The sequence below is a fragment of the Pelophylax lessonae genome (assembly GCF_965119305.1).
Source record: "Pelophylax lessonae genome assembly, chromosome: 4".
Classification (NCBI taxonomy): domain Eukaryota; kingdom Metazoa; phylum Chordata; class Amphibia; order Anura; family Ranidae; genus Pelophylax; species Pelophylax lessonae.
Genome location: NC_138771.1, coordinates 279,494,616 through 279,522,613, shown reverse-complemented (window position 1 = coordinate 279,522,613; position 27,998 = coordinate 279,494,616). Strand labels below are relative to the sequence as shown.

At 43.6% G+C, this 27,998-nt stretch overlaps 1 protein-coding gene across 4 annotated transcripts in view; it reads right to left on the bottom strand.

The window, feature by feature from the left end:
- Positions 1-5,941: 5,941 nt before the first annotated feature.
- ATP2B1 (ATPase plasma membrane Ca2+ transporting 1) overlaps positions 5,942-27,998 on the bottom strand; it is a 369,470-nt gene continuing 347,413 nt past the window's right edge. For 2 of the 4 annotated variants that reach the window (XM_082254546.1, XM_082254545.1), the window contains exons 18-22: positions 21,587-21,798; positions 21,160-21,267; positions 20,510-20,692; positions 20,086-20,172; positions 5,942-7,407 (exon numbers count right to left, since the gene is read on the bottom strand). In XM_082254546.1, coding sequence (XP_082110672.1) covers positions 7,096-7,407; positions 20,086-20,172; positions 20,510-20,692; positions 21,160-21,267; positions 21,587-21,798 — 902 coding nt within the window. In that variant the 3' untranslated portion in view covers positions 5,942-7,095. Of the gene's footprint in view, positions 7,408-20,020; positions 20,173-20,509; positions 20,693-21,159; positions 21,268-21,586; positions 21,799-27,998 lie in introns of all 4 variants that reach the window. The other 2 variants (XM_082254548.1, XM_082254547.1) reach the window with 2 other exon arrangements.

Sequence of the window (27,998 nt, the reverse complement as noted above, 5' to 3'; positions counted from 1 at the left end):
CCGTCTGCACACGCACAGGGCGGCCCCGAAGCCGATCTGACCAATGGAGCAAACAGTCTGATCTCTCTCAGTTCCAAGACATTGATCGGTAGAGGATTCCTCCTCCGACCAAGTGCCCTGGGCAGACAAATTGCCCAGAACGCCACCCCAGCCCGATAGGCTGGCGTCCGTGGTGATCACTGTCCATAACGGCCGGAAGGATTTCCCTTCCGTCAGATCCGGAGAGTGGAGCCACCACAGAAGATCCGCTCTGACTTGGTGGCTCAAAGATATCCTCCTGTGCAAGGACTGAGGATGCCTGTCCCACCTGGCCAGAATCTCCGCTTGCAGAGATCGTGTGTGGAACTGTGTAAATGGTATCGCCTTGAAGGCTGACACCATCAATCCCAGGGACCGCATGCATGTTCTGAGCGATGAGGATTCGTTGTCCCTGAGGGACCTGACCTCGTTCTATAGAGTCCGGAGTTTGTCCTCCGGCAGCAAGACTTTCGCCTGGGCCGAGTCCAGAACCATCCCCAGGTAAGGGAGGCGAACAAAAGGAGACAATGTTGACTTCTGAAAATTGATGGTCCAACCGAACTCCTGGAGCATCTGAACCGTGGTTGACAGATCGTGCAACAGAGTGGCACTGGAGCTCGATCCTAAAAGGAGATCGTCCAGATATCCAAGGATTGCAATCCCCTGCGCCCGCAACAGGGCCAGGACAGGAGCCAATACTTTGGTAAACACCCTTGGAGCCGAAGCGAGACCGAAAGGCAACGCCACGAACTGATAGTGCTCCTCTGCGATTGCGAATCGGAGGTACCTCTGATAACCTTCATAAATGGGGATGTGTAAATACGCATCCTTGAGGTCGATGGAAGCCAGGAAAGCTCCCAGGCTCAGGGAGGCCACCACCGATCATATGGATTCCATGCGGAACTTTTGAACCCGCACAAAGCGGTTCAGAAACTTTAAGTCCAGAATTGGACGCAACTTGCCCTCCTTTCTGGGCACCGTGAACAGATTCGAGTAGAAACTGTGAAACCTGTCCCGATGTGGCGCCAGGACTATCACGCCCTGGGCGAGGACATCCTGAACCGCCCGTTGAAGATCGCAGAAATGATCTGGGGTCAAATGAAGATTTGAGGGAAAGAATCTGTCTGCTGGGCGCGATCGAAATTCGATCTTGTACCCTGACCGAATGAGTTCCTGAACACATCTGTCCTGAATCTTGGCCAGCCAAGGTCCGGGAAAACAGCGCAGATGTTCCCCCACCCCGGAAACGGGTGAGGGCGCCCCTTATGGTCGAGGCGGACTGGGCCGCCGTGCCAGTGTGGGCGGCTTTAGGCTTGCCCGCCCAAGGCTTCTTCTGGCCACCAGAGGCCTTGAAGCATTTGCCCTTGTCTTGTGCCTTGAAGGCACGAAAGGACCCCTGGTTAGGTTTAAAGGAAGGGCCCCGCTTACCACGGAAAGACTTGCCCCTGGACACCTGGGGCAGCAGTGTGCTTTTTACCCCCAGTGACCCCCTTAACCAATTCGTCCAATGAGTCCCCAAAAAAGCGATTCCCTGCATAAGGGATGTCAGACACCGTCTTCTTGGAAGTCTGGTCGGCCGACCAGCTTTTCAACCACACGATGCGACGGATCATCAGTGCGACCGCAGATAAGCGGGAGACAAAAGGGGCCTCATCCAAGGCCGCGTCACACAGGTATAAAACAGCCTGAATAATTTGGTCCACCATCTCTAGAGTAGCCGGAGGGCGGAATCAGCCACAAGGGTGCGTCTTAGCACCTTAGTCCACTACACCACAGCCTGAGAGACCATTACTAAGGCGAACACAGGTTTCATCAAGGAACCTGCCACCATATAGGAGTGGCGGGTAAGAGATTCCACCTGCCTATCCGCCAGGTCCCGGAACACCGGAGAATCCTCCGCGGGCAGAGTGGCTTTATTTAACCTGGATAACGTGTGGTCCACCTTAGGGGCCACAGTCCAGCGCAAATCCGTCGGAGACACAAAGGGATAACGGTACTGAAACCGCTTAGGTAACACATAATTGCGCATTTGCTCGTTCACGGTTTCGTGAAACTCAGCGGGACAGGGAAACACCTGAACCGACTTCTGGGTTCTGCGGGTCCCAAAGGGTGGGGCTCATCCTCTAAATGTAACGTGTGTTTAACAGAGCTAATGAGCGCAGACATTGCAGCGCATTCTCTGGCCGACCCGAGGGGGAATCCTCCCCTCCTCCTCCCCATCAGACAGACCCCTCAGGGGGTACACTGTCCGTGGCAACCATATCTAGCTCCGAATCAGAAGATTGAGAAAGCCTGGGACTTTTCTTAAAATCCCGCTCAGACATCAACAGATCCACTTTTGATGCTAAAGTCACGAGTGCAGAAGTGAGACTATTGCAGAGAATTCAGGAGTACCTGAACCCTCCACCAGAGGTGGGGGGAATTTGCTATCCTGGGACTCCATAAAACACACTTAGAAATTGTATGGCGCTGGCCCTTTAAATTGGCGATAGCGGCGGTTCCCACCACAATGAGTGACTAGCCTGTGCTACTAAGCACTGAAGGATATAACTGCCAGCAGAGATAGAAACCCAAAAAATAGCAGAAAAGCCCCCCAGAAGTGTATCTATACAATAGCACGCTGCCAGCTCGATCTGTGCTTGGAGAGAGGAAATGTCACGTCACTAAAGGCCGGACATAGGTCTGAGCTACAAGAAAATGGTTGCCAATGTAAATCTATGGGGAAGGCTCCGAGAAAATGGCCACTGAGCACATGGGGAAACACATTGCCCACACTAAAGATGGTGCCCGAAAGGGCGCCAAGCATTACAGAGCAAATAACTGCTGCCCTTACATGAGGCCAAATAGCCTGCCCACACCCGAAATGGCGGCCCCGCGATTTTACACCGCTGCGGCTCCCACCAACATGTCTGTAGCCCCAAAATGTAGCACAAGCACCACAAGGGACACAGGGACCCCCGCAAACCCCCCACACCGTGGCAGGAACGCTATAGCGCCCCCGCAGGGACCATGAGGAACCATACAGACATGAGGGGGATAACAGACTCCAACTAGACGGTCATCCCCATAACAGAGGCCCCCCACATACACCCCCCGACAGAAAATGCCATAGACAGAGGGGTAGCATGGTACTCACCGATCCAGCGAAAACGGGGGTGCCACTCTGCGACGGAAAGCCTCCCACTCTGGATGAGGGTGCCGTCAGCCGAACAGGACGCTAGCAACACGCGGCGTACCGCAGTTGAGACATCCTAGCGAAGTTGCCACTCCGCAGGCTTTGTCCCTGAGGACAGGGACAGGTCGTTTGCGAGGCCAAGGCGTACGCATAGCCTGCTAACGCTCGATGGCAGGCTGGGATTCCGTAAGGCTCTAGTACAACCAGTGCGATTCCCAGCTCCACAAATGCTGTAGTCTTCCGAAGTCTGGCAAACTAAGCACAGGAACAAATAAAAAGCTATCAGTGTAAAGAAAAATCACTTAGCAGAAATAAAAATTAAGAAGCAGAAGAAAATGCTGAGGCTGCAGCCCCAGCCAAGGGAAGCCTGCCTACTCCTAACTAGGCAAAAGACAAACTGAAATGAGAATGCTGCTAGCAGGGGGGTATTGGACCAGAGGGACAGCCCCCTATAGGCGTGTCTATGCAAAGTTTTTGTGAATGTTTCTAACAAAATCTTCTGCCTAGCTTACTCCTGTGGATAAGACAAATACCCAGTAGCGAAGACTGTATGAGTGGGCGACGACTGTCAGAGGAAGTAAGAGAAAAGGTATTTCCTTGCAAAAAAAAAAGTTTACATTGGTAAAAGCATTTTTAAAAAGGGGATTACGTACATCTAAACTTATTAAAATAGGTGGAACTCCACTTTAAAAAGGGGAGGTAAAGAGTGGACATCAATTCTTTGGTCATGTGACAGTGCTCGTGCCTAGCAAGTGCCTGCTAGACCCAAGCACACTGTACAGGGGAGTAGGTCACATGCTCACGGATACCTGGAAGCACCAGGTAATGTCAACAGCGGCAACTAAGGGAGCACAGGCAAGAGGAGTATACGGGGGTTGCGTGGGTAAAGTAATGGTTGAGGGGAAAAAAATGTATATATAATATATACTGTATACACAACATGAAAGTAATTGCTGAAGATTAATTCTGTAAGGGAGGTAACCGAACAAAGGCACCACCATCAATAACAAAGGTTTTTTTTTGCAAGATGGTTAGTTTCTGATACCACCACAGGGAAGGTATGCATACATGCAGTTTTTTTCTAGCTATTTTACTGAGATTACAAGAAAATAAATTGTTCTACTTAAAAGGGAAAAGCCTAAAAGATAACTACACAAAACACAAAAGAGGAATTTTGGCTTACCTGTAATTTCCATATCTTAGACTACAATACATAACACAGGCAGGATATTCATACACCATGGGTTATATGTACGTTCAGGTTACTAGATACTGGAAAAGCTTTAGTGGACATGCCCCCTGGGCACCTCCCCTGTGACCCGACCCCAGTCCGTGAATCCTCAGTTTTGTAGCAAGCAGTGGAATTGGGAGAGTGACCTGTGTCCAGTACAGTACTCCAGAATATAGAATTTACAGGCAAGTCAATTCTTATCTTAATTGTACAGTACAGGACACAGGTAGAATATTTATACACCATGGGACATCCCTAAGCAATGAATAGGAAGGGTGGGCAACAAGGAGGCATTCAGAACTGTGCCAACAGGTCCAACAAGGGTCGAAACACCCAATTTCAGAGAGCAACTTCGAGAACCTTGCAGCCAAAAGCTGCATTAGCAGAAGATTGGATGTCCAACTGGTATACCTTTGGAAAAGTATAAACAGAAGATGAGACTGTGGCCTTACACAACTGTGCTATCAAGGCTTGGTGCTAAAATGCCCATTAAACACCCACAGATCTAGTGGAATGGGCGTGTAGAAGTGCAGGAGGCGATTTCTTTACGAATGTAGGTTACTGCAATCAGATTCTATATGCATTGTACAATGGTGGACCTTGAAGCAGGTGTCACTTGCGAGGTCCAGAAAACCTGACAAAGGGGAATCCATCAGTCTGATTGAGCAGTAGCCTTGAGGTACACTCTAATGACTGACTTAAGGTAGGTACACAGATCAAAACTTGGCTGGTTCAGCTGAATTTCTATCTCTGTGTGGCACCTCCTGTTTGACAGAAGTCTATCAATAGGTGAACTTCGGTCACATGGGACAAGTTTTATCAATCAACGCCCGTCGGCTGCAGACACTAATCCGTGTGTTCTGGAGATTTCCTGCTTTCAGAATACAATAGTACAGTGGGTAATGCTAAGCCAATAATTAAAATAATGTTCTTGTTTTAGATTATGAATCCAAACAGAAAATTTGTATACCCTTAAAAGACAACACCAATAGAGTACATGAACACATTCATGCAGAACCAAAACATAATTATTTGGGTTTTCGTCAAAGTCTTGTCAATTTCTATCTACTGAAGAATATGGAGAAAGTGGCCCTGCTCACAGGTGACCAGGTTTGTTCACTGCTCTCACTTCCCTCACAGAGAATGCAACAAAATACTAAAGCAATGCAACAAAAAACAAACAATGTACGCTGCATGCTAATGTAAGGGTAAAAGAGCAAGAGCTCCAGGTATGTTTTACTTAAACATTCCAAGAGATAAAAGGAAAATTTAGCCCATCAACGTCTACACAAAGATAAACTCTTATTAGGTGGACAAGCCCTTAAAGCCCTTCATTTCAACTTTTTTTATTTTTTATTTAACTGCTAAATAAAATGTTAGAGCAGTCCGCGATCTGGCTGAATTCAGCAACTACTAAATTACATACATATTTCAAAAACACATTATTGGTGTTATCTTGAAACATGTACAGCCACTGAAATGCACAGTGGCAACATAAGCAAGAAAACATTGCTGCATTTGTATTTAGTAAAAGGGCATGTTTATTGTGTTTACAAACAAGTTCCAAAAACAAAAAAGGGAAACATGTATGACTACTACTTCCTAGTAGTATCTGTGTTTTTTCCCAAAATGCCAACAGGCCCTCATGCTGCATGAAGGTCATCTAAAGATTTATTAGAAAATCAACACGGTTCCACTCACAGTTCACCAAGACAGATCTAAAACTAACATGTTTAGACAAACAAAAAAAAAAAAAGAAAATTAAGAAGACTAAAGTTTTGATGTATTTTGATTTTATATATTTTGACGGAGATAAGAAAAAGGTTTCAAGCAAGATCCGTCACACATGGATGTCCTGCATTTCACAAAATTCTGTTGAGCTTTGGAACAAAAAGTTTTCATTTCTTGAACATAAAAAAAAAAAATCATTTGAAAACCATTAAGTAGTAAATGTGAGTTTTTTTTCTTTTTTTTATTTTTTTATTTCTTTTTTTTTTTTAAAGAAACTAAGGACAGAGGCCGTCGTTCTCATTATAACACTGCTGCTCTCATCTTCTGTGAAGCATTAGTGTTTTTTTTTTTTTTTTTTTCTATTTGGCTATTAGTTCATTTATCTACCATATTGAGTAAATTGCAGGCAAAGTTTTTCAAACAATTTCAATAGAAACACCCCTTTTTTCTTGAAAATACAGCAGTGTTTAAAGGACATGTTCGCTTTCATTGCAAATAAGGAAACTTCCCTTCTATGAACAGGAAAAAAATATCTATAAACCTTGTAAACAGATCTGTATCATTTATAACATAAATAATCAAATGAACAACCCCGGGCCCCCCAAAAAAATAATAATGTGGATCAATATAAACTAGAATGTTCCTAACATACAGTCCAGGCCAATCACCGTTTAGTGTAACTGATGCTCTGCAGGTTGCTTTTGCTGGGTTACAAAGTATCTTGTCAAAGAGTTCATCCCCATTATCCCATCCCTTTTCCTTCCCAAGAAAAGCACCCTCAGTCTGGCAGAAAGCATTTTTTAAAAAAATAAATCTACATTCATACAAGTGAGTCTTCATTTGAAGTCCAAGGAGCAGGCACTCATCTGCCCACTGCACTGTGTTTAAAGGACCCAGTTTTCTTTTCAAATCAGCTAGAATGTTGACATTCATCTTACAATCAGAGTGAAGTCTCCAGACTATGTAGTGGACTGCCTGGGGATGAAGAGGTAGCTGACTTGTTCGGTTCTATAGTAAGATGTATTCCACTATCGACAGCATTATTATTTTGATTGGGAGAGGGAGGTGGAGTAGAGTGACGTTTTGTGGGAGCATCATCTTCAGCATCTGTGTCATCAATGAGCGGAATATGAGGCTCGGAGTCTTCTATTCTAAACTCTGGGTGTGTCATGAAATTGTGGATAGAGCTTCGGGATTCAGGCTTTTCCAATCCTTCATACAGAGAACTACGAAATGCATTCACCACTCGAATCTGTCAAAGTCATAGAGCAAAGGGAAAGAAAAAAGAGATTTTAATGAGCATAGGCATAAAAGTGGTCTGGATATGGTTTGTATGTGATTTTGAATTCACAAATACTACAACAATGAGTCAAAACTGTGCAAAATGCAGTGGACTTGCAACACACTGTAAAAATAAACAGACATTTTAGTCAATATAAAAGAACACTGATGTATTTTTTTTGTGGTGGAGAACATAAAGTCATTACTTTCATACTGCATTTAGTGACGAACACTATAGAAAAAAAAAAAAAATCAGTGCCAAAATATTTTACAAGTGCTAAAAACGTTTAGATGCTTTTTATAAACAAATTGAGGAAAAAAAAAAATATTGGCACAACAGGTAAACCAATTCTCATGCCAGGAATTAGGATACCAACTATGAAGCCAAGCATTATGTAAGCTGAATGGCACAATGAACTTGGAGCTGCAGAAAGTCATGCAGTAAAGCAAACAAAAACACACAACTGTGTAATATATCTCACGAGTGTAAATATTCGAGTATATACCAAATCATTAAAAATCTGCTTATGATTTGTATAACTAGAAACAACCAAAGCAAAAAATAAAAAAATGGAAGCATAACTCATGAGCACTACAAGTGACAGACTACATGATCTAAAGTGTTTAAAAGAAAAAGGTTTATTTTTTTTCTCCTTTTTCACATAGAAAACCATAGCAGTATGTGGGAATCTGTTTACATACCATGGGCAGCACTAACTGTTCTACCAGACACCAACAATGGTCAGTTTTGTATTCTTCGCTTTTTACACTATGCCTATTATACTGCACAAGTTGGCAGTGCAGCACAGAGACTATTTCCATGTTTAGCACATTGCAATGTTTTACAGAAGTCTTCCTTTGTCAGGCCTAAGGATCAGCAACCAAATATCGCCTAATATTTTAAACCTCATGCAGAATTACATATGCATTTATACACTGTATAGTGTTAAGCAAAAACATGAAACTATTTGGCTTTTTGTGGCGCACTAGATTTAAATATACAGTATATGATCTGTATACATAGACTGGCAGTCAAACATTTCACTGTCCGTTGCCAAAGGTTCAATAGAAGCAATAAGTTATTTTAGGATGGATAAATGTGGATGAAGTGAAATAAAATTAAACAGGCACCATGCATCCCTGTAAAGAGCATTAAAGAAAATATTCACTCTCCGAGTCCCCTCCCAGAAGGGGACAGAAAAAAAAAAAAGTGGCACTTATATGCCGTAGGTTTTATTTTATATTTTGGTGTCCCCAGTATGAGAATGTTCAGTATATGCTGAATAGAAGGTGGCAAACCACCATGTTTTGCCAGATTATACATTTAATTAGGTGCTCTTTACAAAAGCTAACTTTACAAAACTGACCAGTTCCCTAAAAAATCATTACCAATTCTATCAGTTCTAAAGCATTTTACTTTCCGCTAAAGAAGATGCCCATATATGCTAGATGGTCCAGATACTAATTAAGCAGCATATGAGGAGCCAAAAGAAAAATTTGCTTACATAAATGTGTACATAGCATAAAATAAGCCCTTTGAGAAAATGTTCAAAGACTAGTAAAAACCACAGTGGTTCAAACCTTTACCCTCTAATAAGGTTTTATTGCGGTCTTGTTCTCCATAGAAAACAATTCCCATCTCTGTAAAGCTCATTCCAATCAATATGAACCTGTCACCAGGGCAATCAAAATAGGGACAATAAAACCTGGTTCAAACCCTTCCCCATTTTATCTAGAACAAAAAACGTTTTGTCTGAAGTTGGGTCTTACTCAACAGAATATTTCTCTACACGATTTTAAAAGATTTATTTGGTCACAGAGGCAGACTGCAGAATGAAATCTGTATTAAGCCAAAAAAACACTCTTGGGCTAGACCAAACTGCACATTAAAGTGGTTGAAAACCCTTACATATACCCAGTAGAGTGACTGGCCTCAAGTGATACACAGATGAAACAAATCCCCCTACATACGTTGTACCTGATTATCTGTGAAGTCTTCTCTACTATGTTCAAAGTGCTGAATTTATAAAGCTTGTTTGACAGTTCAGAAAAAGCAGCAGAGAGCTCAAGTAAGACTCTTCAGAGCTCACTGAGAACAGCTCCTACATCTTATTGGGAGTGGAGGGAAAGGACCCCTCCACACAGCACTGAGGCTATCAGCTGGAGGTCCCTTCCCTGCCCCCATTTTTCTCTTGGTGTCAAGAAAACTTGTCAGAAGTGATTCATGCTGATAGAGGAATGAAGCAGCAGACAGAAATGACACTTAATGCTCTGGATTGTGACAAGTACACACTATAGAGGGTTATGCTTTGTGCATATTTCATGGTTGGAGGTTTACAACCACTTTAAAACTAGGCAAAATATTTAAAAAAACTCATAACTGCAGAGTTAATATCACACAAAGCCAACTTGGTACTGTAACCATCTTCAGAACTAGAATGAGTAAACAGTTTATGAACCACTTGCCGACCGCCACCCGAATATATACGGCGGCGGTCAGCCCCTCCCAGGCAAAGTGACGTACTGGTACGTCACTAGCCTGGGAGCGAATAGGGGCGAGCGCGCGCCGCTGGAGGCGCGCCCCCGCTCGTACCCGAATCGTAAAATACCCCCTGGTCAGGAAGGGGGTAAAATCTTCTGGGGCTTAAGTGGTTAAAGTAAAATTTCAGCAAAAACCCAACTAGCCTTTGAAATGTTTCAAACACCTAAGCTGGCTAACCTGTGTAAAATGTATATACTTACCCATTTTCACCCCACTCTGGTCCAGTCACATGATCTGGCTTCCCTGTGTCAGCCAGCAGCAGCTACAATGGAGAGGAGGAAGCAATGCCAAAGGCTGAGACATGGGAGCCAATGATTGATGTCACTGCTTTCCCCTGCAGCCTTCACAAGGGGATAACGTGACTGGACTGAGGCAAGCCGAAAATAGGCACATATATACATCTTAGGGGTCATGTATATATATATATATATATATATATATATATATATATATATATATATATATATATATATACACACACACACATCTTTCACACAGGTTTGTCATTATAGGTGTTGTGAGGGGATGGGTCCTTTCTAGGGCTAGTTAGGTTGGAATTCTACTATAAGTTTTACTTCATTTCAAATTCTTTTGTTGCCATGCCTTAAATGAAATTTGTCACATTTGTTACACATCTGCACACTAGAAGGTAATTTTTCCAACAAATATTTTTATGTGTCTGCTGGCATGTAAAACCAGATGGGGATCTCTCAGCACTCTCAGGGACTTTTACGGTAAGATTATCTCCTTGACTTCAACTGCTTCCCAACTCCTGGGGCCCTTTCAAAGCTATAGTGGCAGATGACTAAACCCTTTTCTGTCAACTTGAAACTAAAATAAATTGGGTCTAAAAGGCAGAAAGTTTTTTTTTTATCTTAATGCATTCTATGCATTAAAGTAAAAAAACGTTCTGCATGCAGCTTCCACTGGGAAGCTCTGTGTACTGCTGCTTCCCCTCCCACCAGCCCTCAGCTGCAGAAGAACAGAGGGAAGGTAATCACTTCTAAAAATAGGGAAAACAAAATGTACTTATGTTTTTTATTTTTTTCATATATACACAAAATGTTTTGCTTTTCATTTTTTTTTTTTTCAAACTGAGTGGGTCATTTACAACCCCTTTAAGCTGAATGTAAGACACGCACGCACCTGATGACCAACTTGAATAAAACTGGAAACTTGACTGGCACCTGATTATTAGTTTGGAAGTCAGTTTATTAGGTATTTCAAACTGAAAGCTGTCTCCGGACATTATAGCTTAGGTTTACTGCTTAAAGGGAAATGCTAGTCAAAAATGAAAATTTTCCTATTAATAGTATGTTAAATACCTTTAGCTTTGATATTATTCATTTTCTGTCTAGCTGCTTGTGTTGCTTAGAAAGACTTATCTAAGCTGGACAATCAGCGTCTTCCTGTTCTTCACCTACAACGTTATCTCACTTTATCTGAATTTGCTAAGCTGTCTTTCACTTCCTTAAAAGGTTGTCGGTCTTTCTTAGACAGGCATGCCTAGACCGGCCCAGCGCCACCCCTCCTATCATTCACCATGATCTCCTCCGGTCTTAGCCTTGTTTAGGCCAGCAGCTTGTCCTGAGAGGGGGGTCACAGCCAGTGTTCCCTTTAAGGTGCGCGCGTGCGCGGACGCGCAGTGGAAATTACGTCCCGCGCAAGCACCTAGTTAGACGGCGCAGCCGCAGACAGAGCGGCCAGGGAGCAGAGCGTGCACCCCCCGAGAGCACGCCCATCGTGTGACAATAGCGAATGAAAATTCGCTATTGTCATACGGATCCTCCTCCTGGCCAATCAGGGAGCGGGTCCTCCCGCTTCCTGATTGGCCGAAAGGCCAACTTCATGCCATTGGCCGAGGAGGAGGCGCCGGGACTCGGGAGGATGGAGACGCGGGAAGCTGGAAGCCGGGGACTGAAGACAGAGTGCCGTGACCGTCCGTGAGGTAAGTGCACGGGGTCGCGGGGGGGCATTGCTGTGGCACTCTGCAATTTATTGGGGGCATTGCTGTGGCACTCTGCAGTTTATTGGGGGCATTGCTGTGGCACTCTGCATTTTATTGGGGGCATTGCTGTGGCACTCTGCATTTTATTGGGGGCATTGCTGTGGCACTCTGCATTTTATTGGGGGCATTGCTGTGGCACTCTGCATTTTATTGGTGGCATTGCTGTGGCACTCTGCAGTTTATTGGGGGCATTGCTGTGGCACTCTGCAGTTTATTGGGGGCATTGCTGTGGCACTCTGCAATGTATTGGGGGCATTGCTGTGGCACTCTGCAATGTATTGGGGGCATTGCTGTGGCACTCTGCAATGTATTGGGGGCATTGCTGTGGCACTCTGCAATGTATTGGGGGCATTGCTGTGGCACTCTGCAGTTTATTGGGGGCATTGCTGTGGCACTCTGCAGTTTATTGGGGGCATTGCTGCGGCACTCTGCAGTTTATTGGGGGCATTGCTGTGGCACTCTGCAGTTTATTGGGGGCATTGCTGCGGCACTCTGCAGTTTATTGGGGGCATTGCTGCGGCACTCTGCAGTTTATTGGGGGCATTGCTGTGGCACTCTGCAGTTTATTGGGGGCATTGCTGTGGCACTCTGCAGTTTATTGGGGGCATTGCTGTGGCACTCTGCAGTTTATTGGGGGCATTGCTGTGGCACTCTGCAGTTTATTGGGGGCATTGCTGTGGCACTCTGCAGTTTATTGGGGGCATTGCTGCGGCACTCTGCAGTTTATTGGGGGCATTGCTGTGGCACTCTGCAGTTTATTGGGGGCATTGCTGTGGCACTCTGCAGTTTATTGGGGGCAATGCTGTGGCACTCTGCAGTTTATTGGGGGCAATGCTGTGGCACTCTGCATTTTATTGGGGGCAATGCTGTGGCACTCTGCATTTTATTGGGGGCATTGCTGTGGCACTCTGCATTTTATTGGGGGCAATGCTGTGGCACTCTGCATTTTATTGGGGGCATTGCTGTGGCACTCTGCAATTTATTGGGGGCAATGCTGTGGCACTCTGCAGTTTATTGGGGGCAATGCTGTGGCACTCTGCAGTTTATTGGGGGCATTGCTGTGACACTCTGCAATTTATTGGGGGCATTGCTGTGGCACTCTGCAGTTTATTGGGGGCAATGCTGTGGCACTCTGCAGTTTATTGGGGGCATTGATGTGACACTCTGCAATTTATTGGGGGCAATGCTGTGGCACTCTGCAGTTTATTGGGGGCATTGATGTGGCACTCTGCAGTTTATTGGGGGCATTGCTGTGGCACTCTGCAATGTATTGGGGGCATTGCTGTGGCACTCTGCATTTTATTGGGGGCATTGCTGTGGCACTCTGCAGTTTATTGGGGGCATTGCTGTGGCACTCTGCAGTTTATTGGGGGCATTGCTGTGGCACTCTGCAGTTTATTGGGGGCATTGCTGTGGCACTCTGCAGTTTATTGGGGGCATTGCTGTGGCACTCTGCAATTTATTGGGGGCATTGCTGTGGCACTCTGCAATGTATTGGGGGCATTGCTGTGGCACTCTGCAATGTATTGGGGGCATTGCTGTGGCACTCTGCAGTTTATTGGGGGCATTGCTGTGGCACTCTGCAGTTTATTGTGGGCATTGCTGTGGCACTCTGCAATTTATTGGGGGCAATGCTGTGGCACTCTGCAGTTTATTGGGGGCAATGCTGTGGCACTCTGCATTTTATTGGGGGCAATGCTGTGGCACTCTGCATTTTATTGGGGGCATTGCTGTGGCACTCTGCATTTTATTGGGGGCAATGCTGTGGCACTCTGCATTTTATTGGGGGCATTGCTGTGGCACTCTGCAATTTATTGGGGGCAATGCTGTGGCACTCTGCAGTTTATTGGGGGCAATGCTGTGGCACTCTGCAGTTTATTGGGGGCATTGCTGTGACACTCTGCAATTTATTGGGGGCATTGCTGTGGCACTCTGCAGTTTATTGGGGGCAATGCTGTGGCACTCTGCAATGTATTGGGGGCATTGCTGTGGCACTCTGCAATGTATTGGGGGCATTGCTGTGGCACTCTGCAATGTATTGGGGGCATTGCTGTGGCACTCTGCAGTTTATTGGGGGCATTGCTGTGACACTCTGCAATTTATTGGGGGCATTGCTGTGGCACTCTGCAGTTTATTGGGGGCATTGCTGTGGCACTCTGCAGTTTATTGGGGGCATTGCTGTGGCACTCTGCAGTTGATTGGGGCAAGCTGGTCACTCTGCATTGACGTCCCCCCCCCCCCCCCCCATTGCTCAATCTAAAGGTTTGCGCTCAGAAATTTTTTTTATTTGCTCAGCACAGTAAAAAATTAGAGGGAACATTGGTCACAGCCTATTGATTTCAATGGCAACCGTTCCCATATATGCCACTTTGAAAATCAGCAACTTTGAAAAGGTGCCTGCACTATTTTGATGTGACTTTGATTCAGAGAGTGTAAAGTTGAATTAAAGCTGCACAACAACTTATGATTCGCATTAGTGGAAACCTAGCCACTAGGCTAGAGCACAGCTTTGATCCAACTTTACACTCTATGGTTTAAAGTCACATCAAAGTTGCATCAAAGTAATGCAGGTACCTTTTCAAAGTCGCATAGATGGGAACGGGTGCCATTGCAATCAATAGGCTGTGACTGATCATGTAACTGTGTCCAAAGTCGCATGACAAGTCACACTAGTGGAAACGTAGACTTAGCGTGGTTGCCTGTACTATGATCATTGTAGACTGAGCTGCGACCCCCCAGAACACTTCCAGCTACACTGACAGTCTTCAATAATGAAGATGATCTAGGGGCTTTCCCAGTGGTGGATTTGCATTAGACTAGTCATGGGAATTTGTTGGTCCCTGATAAAAAAATATAATGCCGCAAGCAACATAATTACCATTAGTACTTGGGCTCAAACCGCACTTAATGAGTGAGCCTTCAGATTTTGACCTTAGATTGACCCAGGTCTTTATAAATACTTCTAAAAAACAGTACCCTATGTGGTTGTGGGCCATGATTTATAGGTAGATCCCTTTATTGGCCCGGCCATATCCTTCCAAACCACAAATGCATCTGATTCTTCACACGCATCCAAAGAAGCTCCTGAAGATGTGATTACCGCCAAACACGTCAAGCCATCTACAGCAGGAAAAACAATGCGCTACCTTAAGCCAGCAGGCATTGTAATGTATGTAATTGTATATACCATGTCCTACTAAGGGAGCTTTTTATGCATTGTCATCGTTCATTGATTTCAGTGTTTTTAAATGTGTACTAAAAAATAGGTGGAGTAAAAAAAAATCCTAATACCATAGTAAAGCAAAATAAACCACTTTAAAAAACACAATTTGTGGCCAATCTTGCTTGAAGAGATGAGGTATCTGCAAGGCAGAATTAGAAAAAAAAAAATGTATAGCACAAAGCTCTATGTTTGGGCCTGACCCACGCGGCTTTCTAGTCCATAAAACATTAAAGCTAGAACTTTTCCTACAATCCTGTATACTTAAAGCTGATCTTCAGCTTTTAGTGAAGTTTAAATAGCTTTTTTGGACTAAGCTGGTCCACAAATTAAACTATTATGTTGCACTGGCTGGAAGTGCTGTATAAACCATGTAGCCTCAACTGCATACAGTATACAGCATTGTTTTCTGTCAGTGGGATGAGAGCTCCCTGTCCCACTACTAGAAGAAAATCTAGTCAGGATGAGTGCTGGCCTGACACCCACAGGGAAGCTTTATATTCTATAGGTAGGCAGATAATGTCAAGATCTCCAACTTAGCCAATCAGTGGAAGCTTTGAATTCATTCACACAATACAACGTTGTGTTAGTGGCCCTCTGGATATGTTACATTGAGGATATGCTGGTGTGCTGGAGGGGCCAAGAGGATGAATTAAATAGGTTCATGAAAGAACTAAATCAAACTGACCTATGCTTATGATCAGGTCAAGATTTCCTTCCTAGACCTCCAAGATCACCAAGGAAAAAAATCAACTAATAACGTCTACATTTTGTAAACAAACTGCGGCTAGGGCTTTGGAGGGCAGACAGCTTCCATCTCTTACCTTTGATACAAGGTATTCCGGTGGGCCAGTTTCTTCGAATTCGAAGAAACTGTACCAAAAAACAGATTTCAACAAAGAAGCACACAGAATCTATACCAGATTCAAAGAAAGAGGTTATACTAAAAGTATTAAAGAAAGCTAAAAAGGCTGCTTCAATTAGAAATCGTTTTACTTTGTTAATAAAGTGCATGTTACCCCCTCTAAGGAAGCCCGTGAACCGGTAAGATTCATCACAGAGTATGGTTGCCCAATGGAACAAAGTGAAGGAGACCTTAACACCTCACTGGTCTTGTTGTACGCCAATGTCCCCTTTTATCTAAGGCTGTGGGTGATTACCCAAATATGGCTGCTCGCCGTGCCCCTAATCTCAAAGATAGATTAACTCAGAGTATATGCAGTCCCAAGATGAGACCTGGCTTTCTACAATTTCTAGAATCTTGGGGATGGTCCAATTTGGTCACTGTCAGATTTGTTCACATGTGGAACGTACGGATGTTTTCACCAATGCGGATGGGTTAAATGTCTCTTCTAGCAAAAGTTTAATTAACTGTGCCACCACTCGTGTGATCTACAGTATCCAATGCCCATGTAACAAAATGTACATAGGGAAAACTAAGTAAGGCAGTTGTGCATCTGCATCAGGGAACACCTTAGAGATAGCAAGAAGAAAGAACCAGAAAGCTCACTAGCACAACATTTCCTTGAATTTCATGGCTCAAGTGCTATGGGACTTAGGTGTGAAAGGTATTTCTTTAAAGATTAGTAGCAGACAAGGTAATTTCGGCAGGATTCTCCTTAAAAAGGAGAAATTGTAGATTTATGAATTAAATACTCTGGTACCTCATGGGTTAAATAGAAAAATTAATCTGCAAGTCTTTTTAGACTGACAATACATTGATCATTTAAAAAGGACATAGCTTATGTCTTATTTGACCCAAAATATTTATTTTGTGTAGTTTGTAATCTATTGCATTTTATCTAGTACGTTTTGGATTTTTTGCTTTGGCTTTTTTTTTGTGTGTTCCCCATTTAAACCTGTATAAAATTATGTAATTACCCTTTTAGAATTCCGGGTGCATGACTGCAGTCAATCATGTCTATATGAATATTGAATGTGACACGTTGCTAGTTCCCTTTAAACAATCTTTGAAATGAGGGTGGAATGTGTATTTAAACACGGATCAGCTAGGGGGCGCTACGTCCTGAAGAAGCGGTTTTCTCATCGAAACGCGCCATGCCTACTGAACGCTACTGACCACGCTTTCACCAATTTGGAGGCGCCACGTGATTAACTAGGGAGCAGCCAACTTACGGCCGATCCTGGGTCTATGGGATGTGAGTTACCTACAGGCACAGCACACCAGATAGAGTGGACTTCCAGTCGGAGACAGTGACTGCATGCGGCAGGCTCATCGGGAGAGACATCCAAACCTGCCAGGGATGCAAACGCGTCTCTGCCTACTTGTCGCTTTACCATGGAATCGGCTTGTTCATTTGAATTGTTGGAAACAGCTATGGGATGTGGAGTTTGGTCTACATTGATCTGTGGTGCACATACTTCCATTGACCTGTATGATCATTCTGCAGGCTCCTCCACTCCGCACCTAAGATTGCCGCACTCTAGTATATTTATCTATATGCCTGTGGATTGTCTCATATTTAAAAGTTTATACCACTTGCCTGCCGCCTCTGCTCCCGCTGCTCTGATAGACTCAGGCACTGTCTGCTTGCTACTCTCTGCAGATCACTTCTTGCCTTTCTTATGGTTACACATTACTGTCAGTGGATGACATATTATTTCATGTTGCAATACTCACTACTGCTTACCTGCCACTTTATGTGGTTGCTGATTTGACTCTTTACAATTGCCTTTATCTATAACCAATTGTGGTTATTTACAGTTCAGGGTATATACAGTTATTTTTACTTCTGGACGATTTCACGGATCCAGCCATGGGGTTCCCAAGTCAGCAGATACAGTGTACTATCTACTCTATATATGTGGTGCGCTCCCGGTGACTCAGTCCTGCATCTTTCAAGGATACAGATTGCATCATTTAGCATTGAGTATACTCATAAGATAATTTACCCTTTATTTGCTGCAGCTTTCAATGAGTCTCAGTAGGTGGATATTATGCACTCCTCACTTTGATTATTGCTTGGTAGCGATTTCATATTGATTTTGAGTTGCTTTGTATGTGGGTTGTTGGGGCCCAGAGTATGTATGGTGTTTCTTTTTTATTTTATTTTTGAGACAACTTTGTCTTTTTTAATGAGGATGGCAGGAAGGTCTTTTCCTTGTGAATTGTTATGCAATTTGGCTAATTTGTAGCTTCATTCAATCTATTAAAGTATTTTTGTTACAATATTTGTGGTTCTTTATTTAAAAAAGTTTTACTTTGTAACCATTCCCAGGCGACTTATCGAATATGGCTCTGTATACTGAATGTACCAGAGGCTTGGTCCAAACTATTTAAACTTCCCTAGAAGCTAGAGCTCCGCTTTAAATTTAGCAGACAGTGGGCAACTAAAGAGACAGGAAATAGTTCTTGCCACCTATAGGAACAGCTCAAGAAATGTAGGCCTCCAGGTGTCATTTCAGGTGAGTCAACAACCTGGGTGTTGGGCATGTCCAGCATTTTAAAGGTGTTTTTCTTAAGCAAATTATAGCTATTCACTTTACAGCAGCGTTTTCGAAAACTGTTACAGTCTCACCATCAGTTCATGTCTAGTTTTTATTTTTATTTGTATAAATACATTTGTATGAAAACTGATCTTCTGGAACTTTGGTAACTGGATGCATCATTTAGGATCATGAATGTACTTTATTTTGAAGGCAACTGATATACCAAATATATAGAACCAAAAATGATTAGTGTTTATGGCTATTAAGCAGTAGGACAGGAGAAAGCAGATTACATGAGGTTGGGACAGCATTGATTTATATCTCAGACTTTGTTCTATGATTTTATTATGTAGTTGTAGAAAATATACGGGCTGTTATGCACATTTGGTATCCCTGCATTTTTCCCATTAAAATGGTCAAGGAATTTTATTTCTAAGTGATGCTTACTAATGGACTTGTTCTTTTAAGTCTCATTGCACTGCTTACAAGACTAGGACAGTTTAGGAAAGCACGGACCTAAAAAAGGAAGCCACCTCCATAATACAGATGTAAATGTCCGACTGCTAAGATCAAAGGGGAGGAATACTGTGCTACTTATTGAAAGAGGAAAAAAATTAAGGTATGTGGAACTAAGGCCTCTTCACACTTGTGCAACTTGTCCTGCAACTTGGGACTGCGAAGTGGCATGACAAGTCGTACCTCATGATTTTCAATGGGTACCATTAATTTCTGTGTGACTTCAAAGTGGTCTCTGCACTACTTTGGTCCGACTGATGCGACTTGAGGTCCATAGACCTAAAGATTACACAGGCATTGCTTCAAGGCGCGGCAAAGTCTCACGACTTTCAGGTTGTACAAGCGTGAAAGGGGTCTTATTAATATGGTGTTAAGAAATGTTTATCAATATACATTTGTTGTCAAATATATCACTGTTCAATACACTTCCAAAAAAAAAAAAGTTCCTAAAGCAGACCTGTGTATAAAAGCACAAAGGACAATCAGTGTGCCATGGATGTAAAGATCTGGACAACCAAAACAAATATTCACAACACTAGGCATATACTCGAAAATTTACCAACACTGCCACCTTCCATATATACAAAAACATCAATATAAAACAAATAACTGATGAAGCAAGATCTATAAATTAAACGTGCAGGATATCAGACTTTAAGCTTGCATTTGCTAATAATCAAACCAGTCCATTAGCCCTCTAAAAATAAACACACAGGGTGTATTATCCTTGTGAAGGGAAAGCTTTATGAACAGCCTGAACAATGAGATTACTGAGGAGAAAATGAGAAAGGTTAGGTGTGTGGATTAGGATGTGTTAATTTCATGCACTTAGGAACACACACTCACACCCCACAGTAGTAGAAGCGGTAGAGGAGGAAAACACTACATGTGTAGGGGTAGAAATATTTGTTACATCATGATGCTGGCTGGCGATGGAGGGTTGCCGCCTTAAAGCCCCCTGAATGGAACTTCCACTTTGGAAAGCATTCACTACATCCATCTGCAAGGAATCAGAGATTGTGACAGCTTGCTCAGCAAGAGAGAGAGAGAACAAGAGAAAGGACCATCCCATCTACAACAAATAAAAAAAAGCAAAAAAAAGAGAAAGGCACTTTTATAGAGTAGCTAATAAAAGCAAATTGAAGAAAGCTTAAAAGAAGATCAAAAGAAACTAAGATTCTTTCAAGCGTATTTAGGGAAAATACAAAGAAGGTAGAGAGCTCACGCACACCATTCTGAATCAGCCACCTAAACTTAGTTAGCGCTAACAAATGAGCTACAACTTTAAATATATTCCCTTAGCCCAAATAAAGGGTTTGCCTTATTCAAGACCATACCTGAGTCTGAATTCTGTTTAGGCCCCTAAACCATAAGATCTGACCACGGCGTAACTCCCTCTCTGCATGATCAATCTCCTCTGCATCTTCAGCAAGCTCTTCTTCTGGAATTTCATCCTTATGTGTCCCATGTCCTGCCTCTTTGAGGAACTTCAAACGACTCGTTGGTATCGTGGTTACCAGCTAAACAAAGGCAAAAATATGTCAGTTTAGCAGAAAAAATGCAAGCTTATCAATTAGCAACATCTTTACCTAAGTTAATCTCCTTATTCTAAGTTTGTATACATATGTACAAACATAGGTAATATAATCCGAATAAATGCACCAAAAAAAATGAAAAACCATAAAGCATGCTTAATGTAAAAAGTTAATACAACATGCATTTTTAAACTTTACCTTTCATTTACCTCTAAAGCTTTGACATTCTTTTAAATCCGAAACTAAGAATCAAATATTAAAATACAACCTGTGCACAATCTAATAACCAATCAAGGAGATTCTGAAGGCAAAACATGATTGTGGAAAGCACATACTGATCTAGCAAGAAAATGTTTTTTTAAATGGGGCAGGGAAGGTCTTGCTTGAATTCAACAGAATATGCAAAATCTCAAAACCTAAAGTTAAAAAAAAAAAAAAAAAAAAAAAGTTACCTGGCCCCAAAGTAATGTTCCCATACCCAGGAAAACCGACCAAAGCCACTGATCTACTGTCAATTCTGCACAACTAAAAGGTTTTCCGCCAAACTGAACAATTACGATCTACAAAAGGGATAAGAAAAATTGTTTAGTCACTACATTTAATATTGACGAAGAGGACTTCTACAAATACACAAATTGGTTAAAAGCAATGCTTATCAAACAGACATACTAGAAGTGCAGCAAATGCATTATACAGTCATACAAATTCTAGTAGTGCAAAAAGTCATAAAAATTCATGTTAACTTTAGTCAGATGAGAGGGTTCTGTACTTCTACTTACAAAAAAAAAGGAATGCTATCGTAGACTTGGGAGACAGCAGTTTTATTACATACAGACATGTATTGTTTACAGTTTAACACCGAAAACATTGTTCACTTACCTGTATTATAAAAGTACCTAATACAATGCTGCAGAATATAATATTGTTAAATATCCCTTCAAACACATTTCTTTCTCCATGAATCTTCCTAGCATTAATTTCGTTGAAAAGCTGCATCATAACGAAGGTGTTGAACACAATAGTATAATGCTGCGATGGAGGTGCATGGAGGGGAGCGTTTCTACCACTGTCGATATCAAAAAGTTTCTCGCCTGTTAAAAAGAATTCACATACTTAACCAAAATTACTGTCTCTGTGAAAAGATAACTTTTAATCACTTATCTTATGCCTCGTACACACCATGAGATTATCGGACGAATGATCGTCTGTTTTTGTTGCATGCTGGTCTTGTATCGAAACTGAAGAGGCTACTGAAGTTACGAAAATTCTCGTACGACAGAATACAACTTGGGAAGTGATGTAATGTATTGTAATGCATTCTCTCATTTAGGAGCATGCGTGATCTTAATCTTCCAATATTTTTTTTAGAATAATGTACTGATTGAAGGAAAAAATCATATGATTGGGTAACGTACGAGAACCAGTTTTCGTGCTTGTCCCTTCAGTAATTGTTGTAAGAACTGTTGTGATCGGCTTTTGAAAGCGGTGTAATAACGATCAGATCATACGATCGCCCGAAAGCGATTTTTGTTATCAGATTTTCTGATCGTATGTACTAGGCATAAGGGTTCTAAAAATGTTGCTGTAGTTCACTAAAAATGACTATTTGATATATTTCCTAAAGAATAATCCCACATTTCTGACAAAAAGTATACCACCACCTAGGGCAGGGAACCTATGGCTCGCGAGCCAGACGTGGCTCTTGATGGCTGCATCTGGCTCGCAGACAAATCTTTAATAAAGGGGGGCGTGTCCGGACGCGAGCCGCGCTGGACATGTAGTCTCAGAGCTCCGCCACTCAATCCAATGCCATCTGCGTAGCTGTGCCCGGTGCCAAGGAGATTTCTGCACCCATCGACGGTACACTTTGTGGGCTACCCACCGCTACCCTCAGTTCATCTCTGAGTGACAGGATTGCCGCGCTATGGACCCCACAGCCGGTGTGTGTGCTGTGCATCTGAGGGCCTTGGCAATCACTGCCCGGTAAGGAGACCTGCCATCCGCTCCCTGTGCCCCTCTGACACGATCTCCTTCCCCTCCGACACCCGGGGACCCGCGAAGCTGCCTCTCACATCCACTTCTGAGGCCTTCAGCGGCCGGCCGCCATTTTCTCAGGGCCTATACTCACCTCCACCACTCGCAGGCCTGCAGGCGCTTCACCACTCCGGCCTTTTTGCATACCTGCCTGCTCCGCTCTCTTCCCGACTGGACTCCAGGCAATTTCACACGGCTCCATCTACTCACTGTATAGCTGCGGCCCATGAATATGAAATAAAGGTTCCCAACCCCTGAAATATAGTGTATGGCTCTCACTGAATTACATTTGAAAATATGTGGTGTTCATGGTTCTGTCAGCCAAAAAGATTACCGACCCCTGACCTAGGACTTCAATAGGCTACAAGTAAAGGATGATCTTATTTAATTTCCATTAAAGTAGAACTATAGGCAAATGTATAAATTTTGGAGTAAGGAAGTGTTGGAACCCGTTGGTGTTTTTTTTGCCATCTGTGTCTCCATCAGGGAGATTTACCTCCACTTCCTGTTCCATAGCCAAACAGGAAGTCAAAGGGAAATCCCTGAAAATTAAGTGATTTCCTCTGGGGGCTCCCAGGCCATTAGAACTAATGTCCCCAGTGGAACATTTCCCCTCTATTCCTTGTCTGGGGACAACCCAAAATGTGGGATTTTCTTTTCACTTTCAATGCGAAAGGTAAAAACAGGACAAATAGAGAAGGTGCATCTCCCTAATGGGGCACAGACAGCTATAAAAACTTGACAGGTCTTTTAACCCCTCTCCACTATTCAAAACTAAAGAAAACTGACAGTAGTCACCGTCACTGGGAGTGAAAGACAGATACTTAATGGACACTGAGAATATGGCTTGGATTGCTTCAAATGGGGTCTGTATTTACACTTATGCTAATGTGTATTGTACTTCAATGGCAGAGACAGGCTCTCCCTATTGTTTGTGTATTGAGATGTGTTGTGCATTCTGTTAAGCCTGGCTGTCCCATTGTTAAATGTTAATGAACTCACATTGTTTCGGTCCAGATGGCTAGATAATTAGTTCAGGTTAATTATATTTCTGTATACCATTTCATCTGCATATGATAATGTAATCAGGCAACCCCTGACCTGTGTGTGGTAATCTGAACAGGAGGGGTCCATGCTGTATATAAGCCCACTAACAGGCCAGATTTTGGGTATTACCTTTGGGAGATGCAGACTAGAGTACTGCAATCACTGAGCAGCAAATGCTATCACTTGGGATGTATTTCAGTTACCTTGAAAATCTGGCCTGGTAGTGGGCCCTGTAGGCCAGGGTTGAGGACCACTGCTGTATATAACTTCTGTGTGACTGTTTAATAAATGGAAGATTCCAGTACAAGCAAAGTTGTCGGATAGCTTTGTATGGGGGCGGCTGGAAAATCTGATATCTATGTTCACAACTACGAGGAAGCCATATACTGACAGAAGTCCACAAGTACAGTGTGGGATGCGGTTCCGTTACAAAAACATTTTGCCTTTAGTTACACTAACTCCTAACTACTGCTTTTAACCCATCTATAGATCACCTGCTCATATGTCATGAGTCACATAATCCTTAGTGATAGCAACCAACTGATATGCACATGATGGGGTTATCAGGGTGCACATGATGGGGTTATCGTTGTTTGAAACAATATGATCAAGAATGTATGTAACCAAGAACTGTTAAACACAACTGTTACCCATTCATTCATTCACAATAATGCGTTGTGACACGTTACTCGCGTTGATACACTATGGTGCCATTTATTTTGAATGGCATCCCAATGCACATTGCCAATGCATGTGTATTGCAGTCCCCTTCTTAGAAACTGTACATGCACTTTTCTGGTGTTTTGGTACGCTAGGCAGCCGACTGAAATGAATACACCGCACATTACAACAAATTAGAGTAAATGGGCCATTGGGCCCCTTTCACACGGGCGGTGCGCCCGATGGACTAGTTTTCCTCAGTGGGGACCGATCCGCCGATCCCCACTGAGCAGGCGGATGACCGCTCCGTCTCTACTTACTTTGTGGAAACGGAGCAGTTAGAGCCCCGCTCTCCTCTATGGGAGATCAGATGAGAACGGATCGCCTGTCAGTTTTCATCTGATCCTCCAGACGGATGGAAAATAAAGGTTTCCATCCATACGGATTTCACGGACAGGATCGGATAGCAGCATGGGGCATCCGATCAGGTCCGCCTGAATAAATGACAGGCAGACCGGATCGGAAAACCCGTGTGAAAGGGGCCTTAGTGTAAAGATAAAAAAACTGAATTTTTGTAAGAACTTACCATAAAATCCTTTTCTCTAAAATCCATTGACAGACGCAGCTCTCATACTTCTTAGACCATTGGTTATGCTGTCCCCTACAGGAGTAGTACTAGGCAGTGAAAAAATTAACTGACACGCCTATACAGGGGCTGTCCTTCATGGCATAAGCCCACACACACACTCTGCCATAAGCCAGTTTCATAGCAAGCAGTGAAAAAGAAGACACAAACCATCCCCATAACAGAAGGGTGGGTGCTGCGTCTGTCAACGGACTTCAGAGAAAAGGATTTTACGGTAAGTTCTTACAAAAATCCAATTTTCTCTATCGTCAATTGACAGACGCAGCTCTCATACTTCTGAGACCATTGGGATGTCCCAAAGCAGTGTAGGCATGAGGGGTGGGAGGAATGCAACCAAAAAAACAGGTAACATTTTTCCAAACAAGGAAAAGAGACTCACTGCTCAAGGTGATTAGGAAGCTTGATGACCAACAGCGGTGCACGCCCCGGCTCGCCTCCGTGGATAATCAATAATGAAAAGAAATGGCTGCACTCCAGATATGGTCAAAATCCAGGTTTATTGCTGGACATCCCAATGTGACAAAAAGTGGCAAGGTAGACGCGTTTCACACACTACTATGTGTGCTTAATCATTATTGATTAAGCCTATACAACAGTTTGCCTTATCCATCTGAATATAGTCGCAGCAGACGCAGCGAAACCCTCACGAGATCCCTCAGTAAGGACAGTGTCTGATTTCCTAAAGGGCTCCTGTGGCCGACCGGTAAAACCTGATCACCCGAACCACATCCAGAGTGCAAGGCAATTTCCTTGGGATGCTTAGGCTTAGGACAGTGAAGGCAAAACAATGTCTTCATTTAAATGGAAATCAGAGACATCCTTAGGAAGAAAAGACGGATTAGGTCGGAGAGGCACTTAAATCTCTGTGGACGACAAAATAAGGCGAACGACAGGAAAGGGCAGCCAACTCAGATACTCCCTGCGGGCAGAAGTAATAACCACCAAAAAGGCAACCTTCTGAGATAAAGGCAGAGATGTCCCTAATATTCTCAAAAGGAGGCTTTTGAAGAATAGACAAAACCAAAAGTAAATTCCTACGGAGGCAAGGGGGATCTTCTCGGAGGAGCCATATGACGCACCCCCTGAATAAAGGTGCGAATTAAGGTATTGGCAGCCCATGGGCGTTGGAAGTAGATCGCCAAGGCCGACACTTGGCCCTTGATTGTGCCCAAGGCCAACCGTTGCTCAATTCCTTTCTGCAAGAAAGCCAAGACCCTAGCCCCCGAAAAAAGGCGAGGGTGAAATTTTTGCGATTCACACCATGAAATATACATTTGCCAAGTGCGATGATAAATCTTTCTGGAAGTCCTTTTTCTAGGCCTCAGCAGGATAAGAATCACAGACTCCGAGAGACCTCTATTCTTCAGCATCAGGCCTTCAACAGCCATGCTGTTAAAGCCAGCGACCATAAAGCAGGATGGAAGATCGGCCCATGAGACAGCAGGTCCTCCCTCAGAGGCAACCGCCAGTGAGGCTTGACGACCATCTTTACCAGGTCTGCGTACCAAGACCGAGGGGACCAGTCTGGAGTAGGGATAGACCGATATGGTTTTTCCAGGGCCGATACCGATTACCGATATTTTAGTCACTAAGTTTCGGTATGGGCCGATATTTTTTACATTTAAAGTTTTGAAAACAAGAAATTTTTGACACAAATCTGGTACTGAACATGTGCGGTCTTCCCTTCCTGCCAGGAATCCCGTGTGAACCTAGTTTAGTGTCAAAATCCTAGAATCCACATTATTAGTGTTTTATATAATGTCCAGTTTGTGTTTTTGTAATAGAATAGTGGGAAATACCTTCATTACATCGCTGCTCCGGGCTCTCCTCGCTAATCTCCCACTCTGCTGTTTTCTCCTCTCATAGCTGTCAGAGGAGGATCTCAGCCCCTTCCCTCTCCACTTGACAAGGATCTCCTTTTGAAGAGGCCTGGAATTAAACTGAACGAATGGGACCGCCTTTTTTACTTATTTTGATAAGGTCTGACGGTAAACACCATCAGACCCAGGGCTCTCCTGCATGTCCTTAGAGAAAAGAGATTTCTTTCCAGCAGCAACCGGATCTCTCCCCGAAATTTCTGAAGTTTGTCCCAGGAAGACAGACCCTCGCCACGGAGGAGTCTAGCATTAGTCCCAGGTAATCCAGTCGCACCGATTTTTTCGAATTGATGGTACACCTGAACTCTTGAAGGGTCTGAACCATGATTGACAGATTGCCCAACAAGAGTGAGAATTTGCTCAACAGGAGATCGTCCAGATAGCTTAGGATCACAATCCCTCTTTTGCGCAGCAATGCCAACACAGGCGGCCAAAACCTTGGTGAAGACTCGGAGCGGAGGAGAGACCAAAGGGTAATGCCAAAAATTGAAAGTGCTCCTCTGCCACCGCAAAACAGAGATACGTGTCCCCCCGTATATAGGGATGTGCAGATACGCATCTTTGATGTCGATGGGAGGCTAGAAAATCCCCCTGATTTAAAGACGCTACTACCGACCGAATGGATTCCATCCGAAACGTCTGCAAATGCACAAAGCGGTTCAGAGACTGAGGTCCAAAATAGAACGGACCTTGCCCTCTTTCCTGGGCACCGTGAACAGGTTTAAATAAAAACCTAAAAATCGTTCCTGCAGAGGAACCGACACAATCACTCCTTGTGCAAGGAGGTCCTGCACTGCCTCCCTGAGATCCTTCAAGCGATCTGGAGACAGACCAAGATTTAAGGGGAAAGAATCTGTTTGCTGGCCGAGAGCGAAATTCGATCTTGTATCCTGAACGAATCGGTTGGTGAACCCATTTGTCCTGGATCAAGGACATCCAGGATTCTTGAAAGAATCGCAGACCTCCCCCCCCCCCCATCCCCAAAAGGGGTGAGGGCGCCCCTTCATGCAGAAGAGGATTTGTCTGC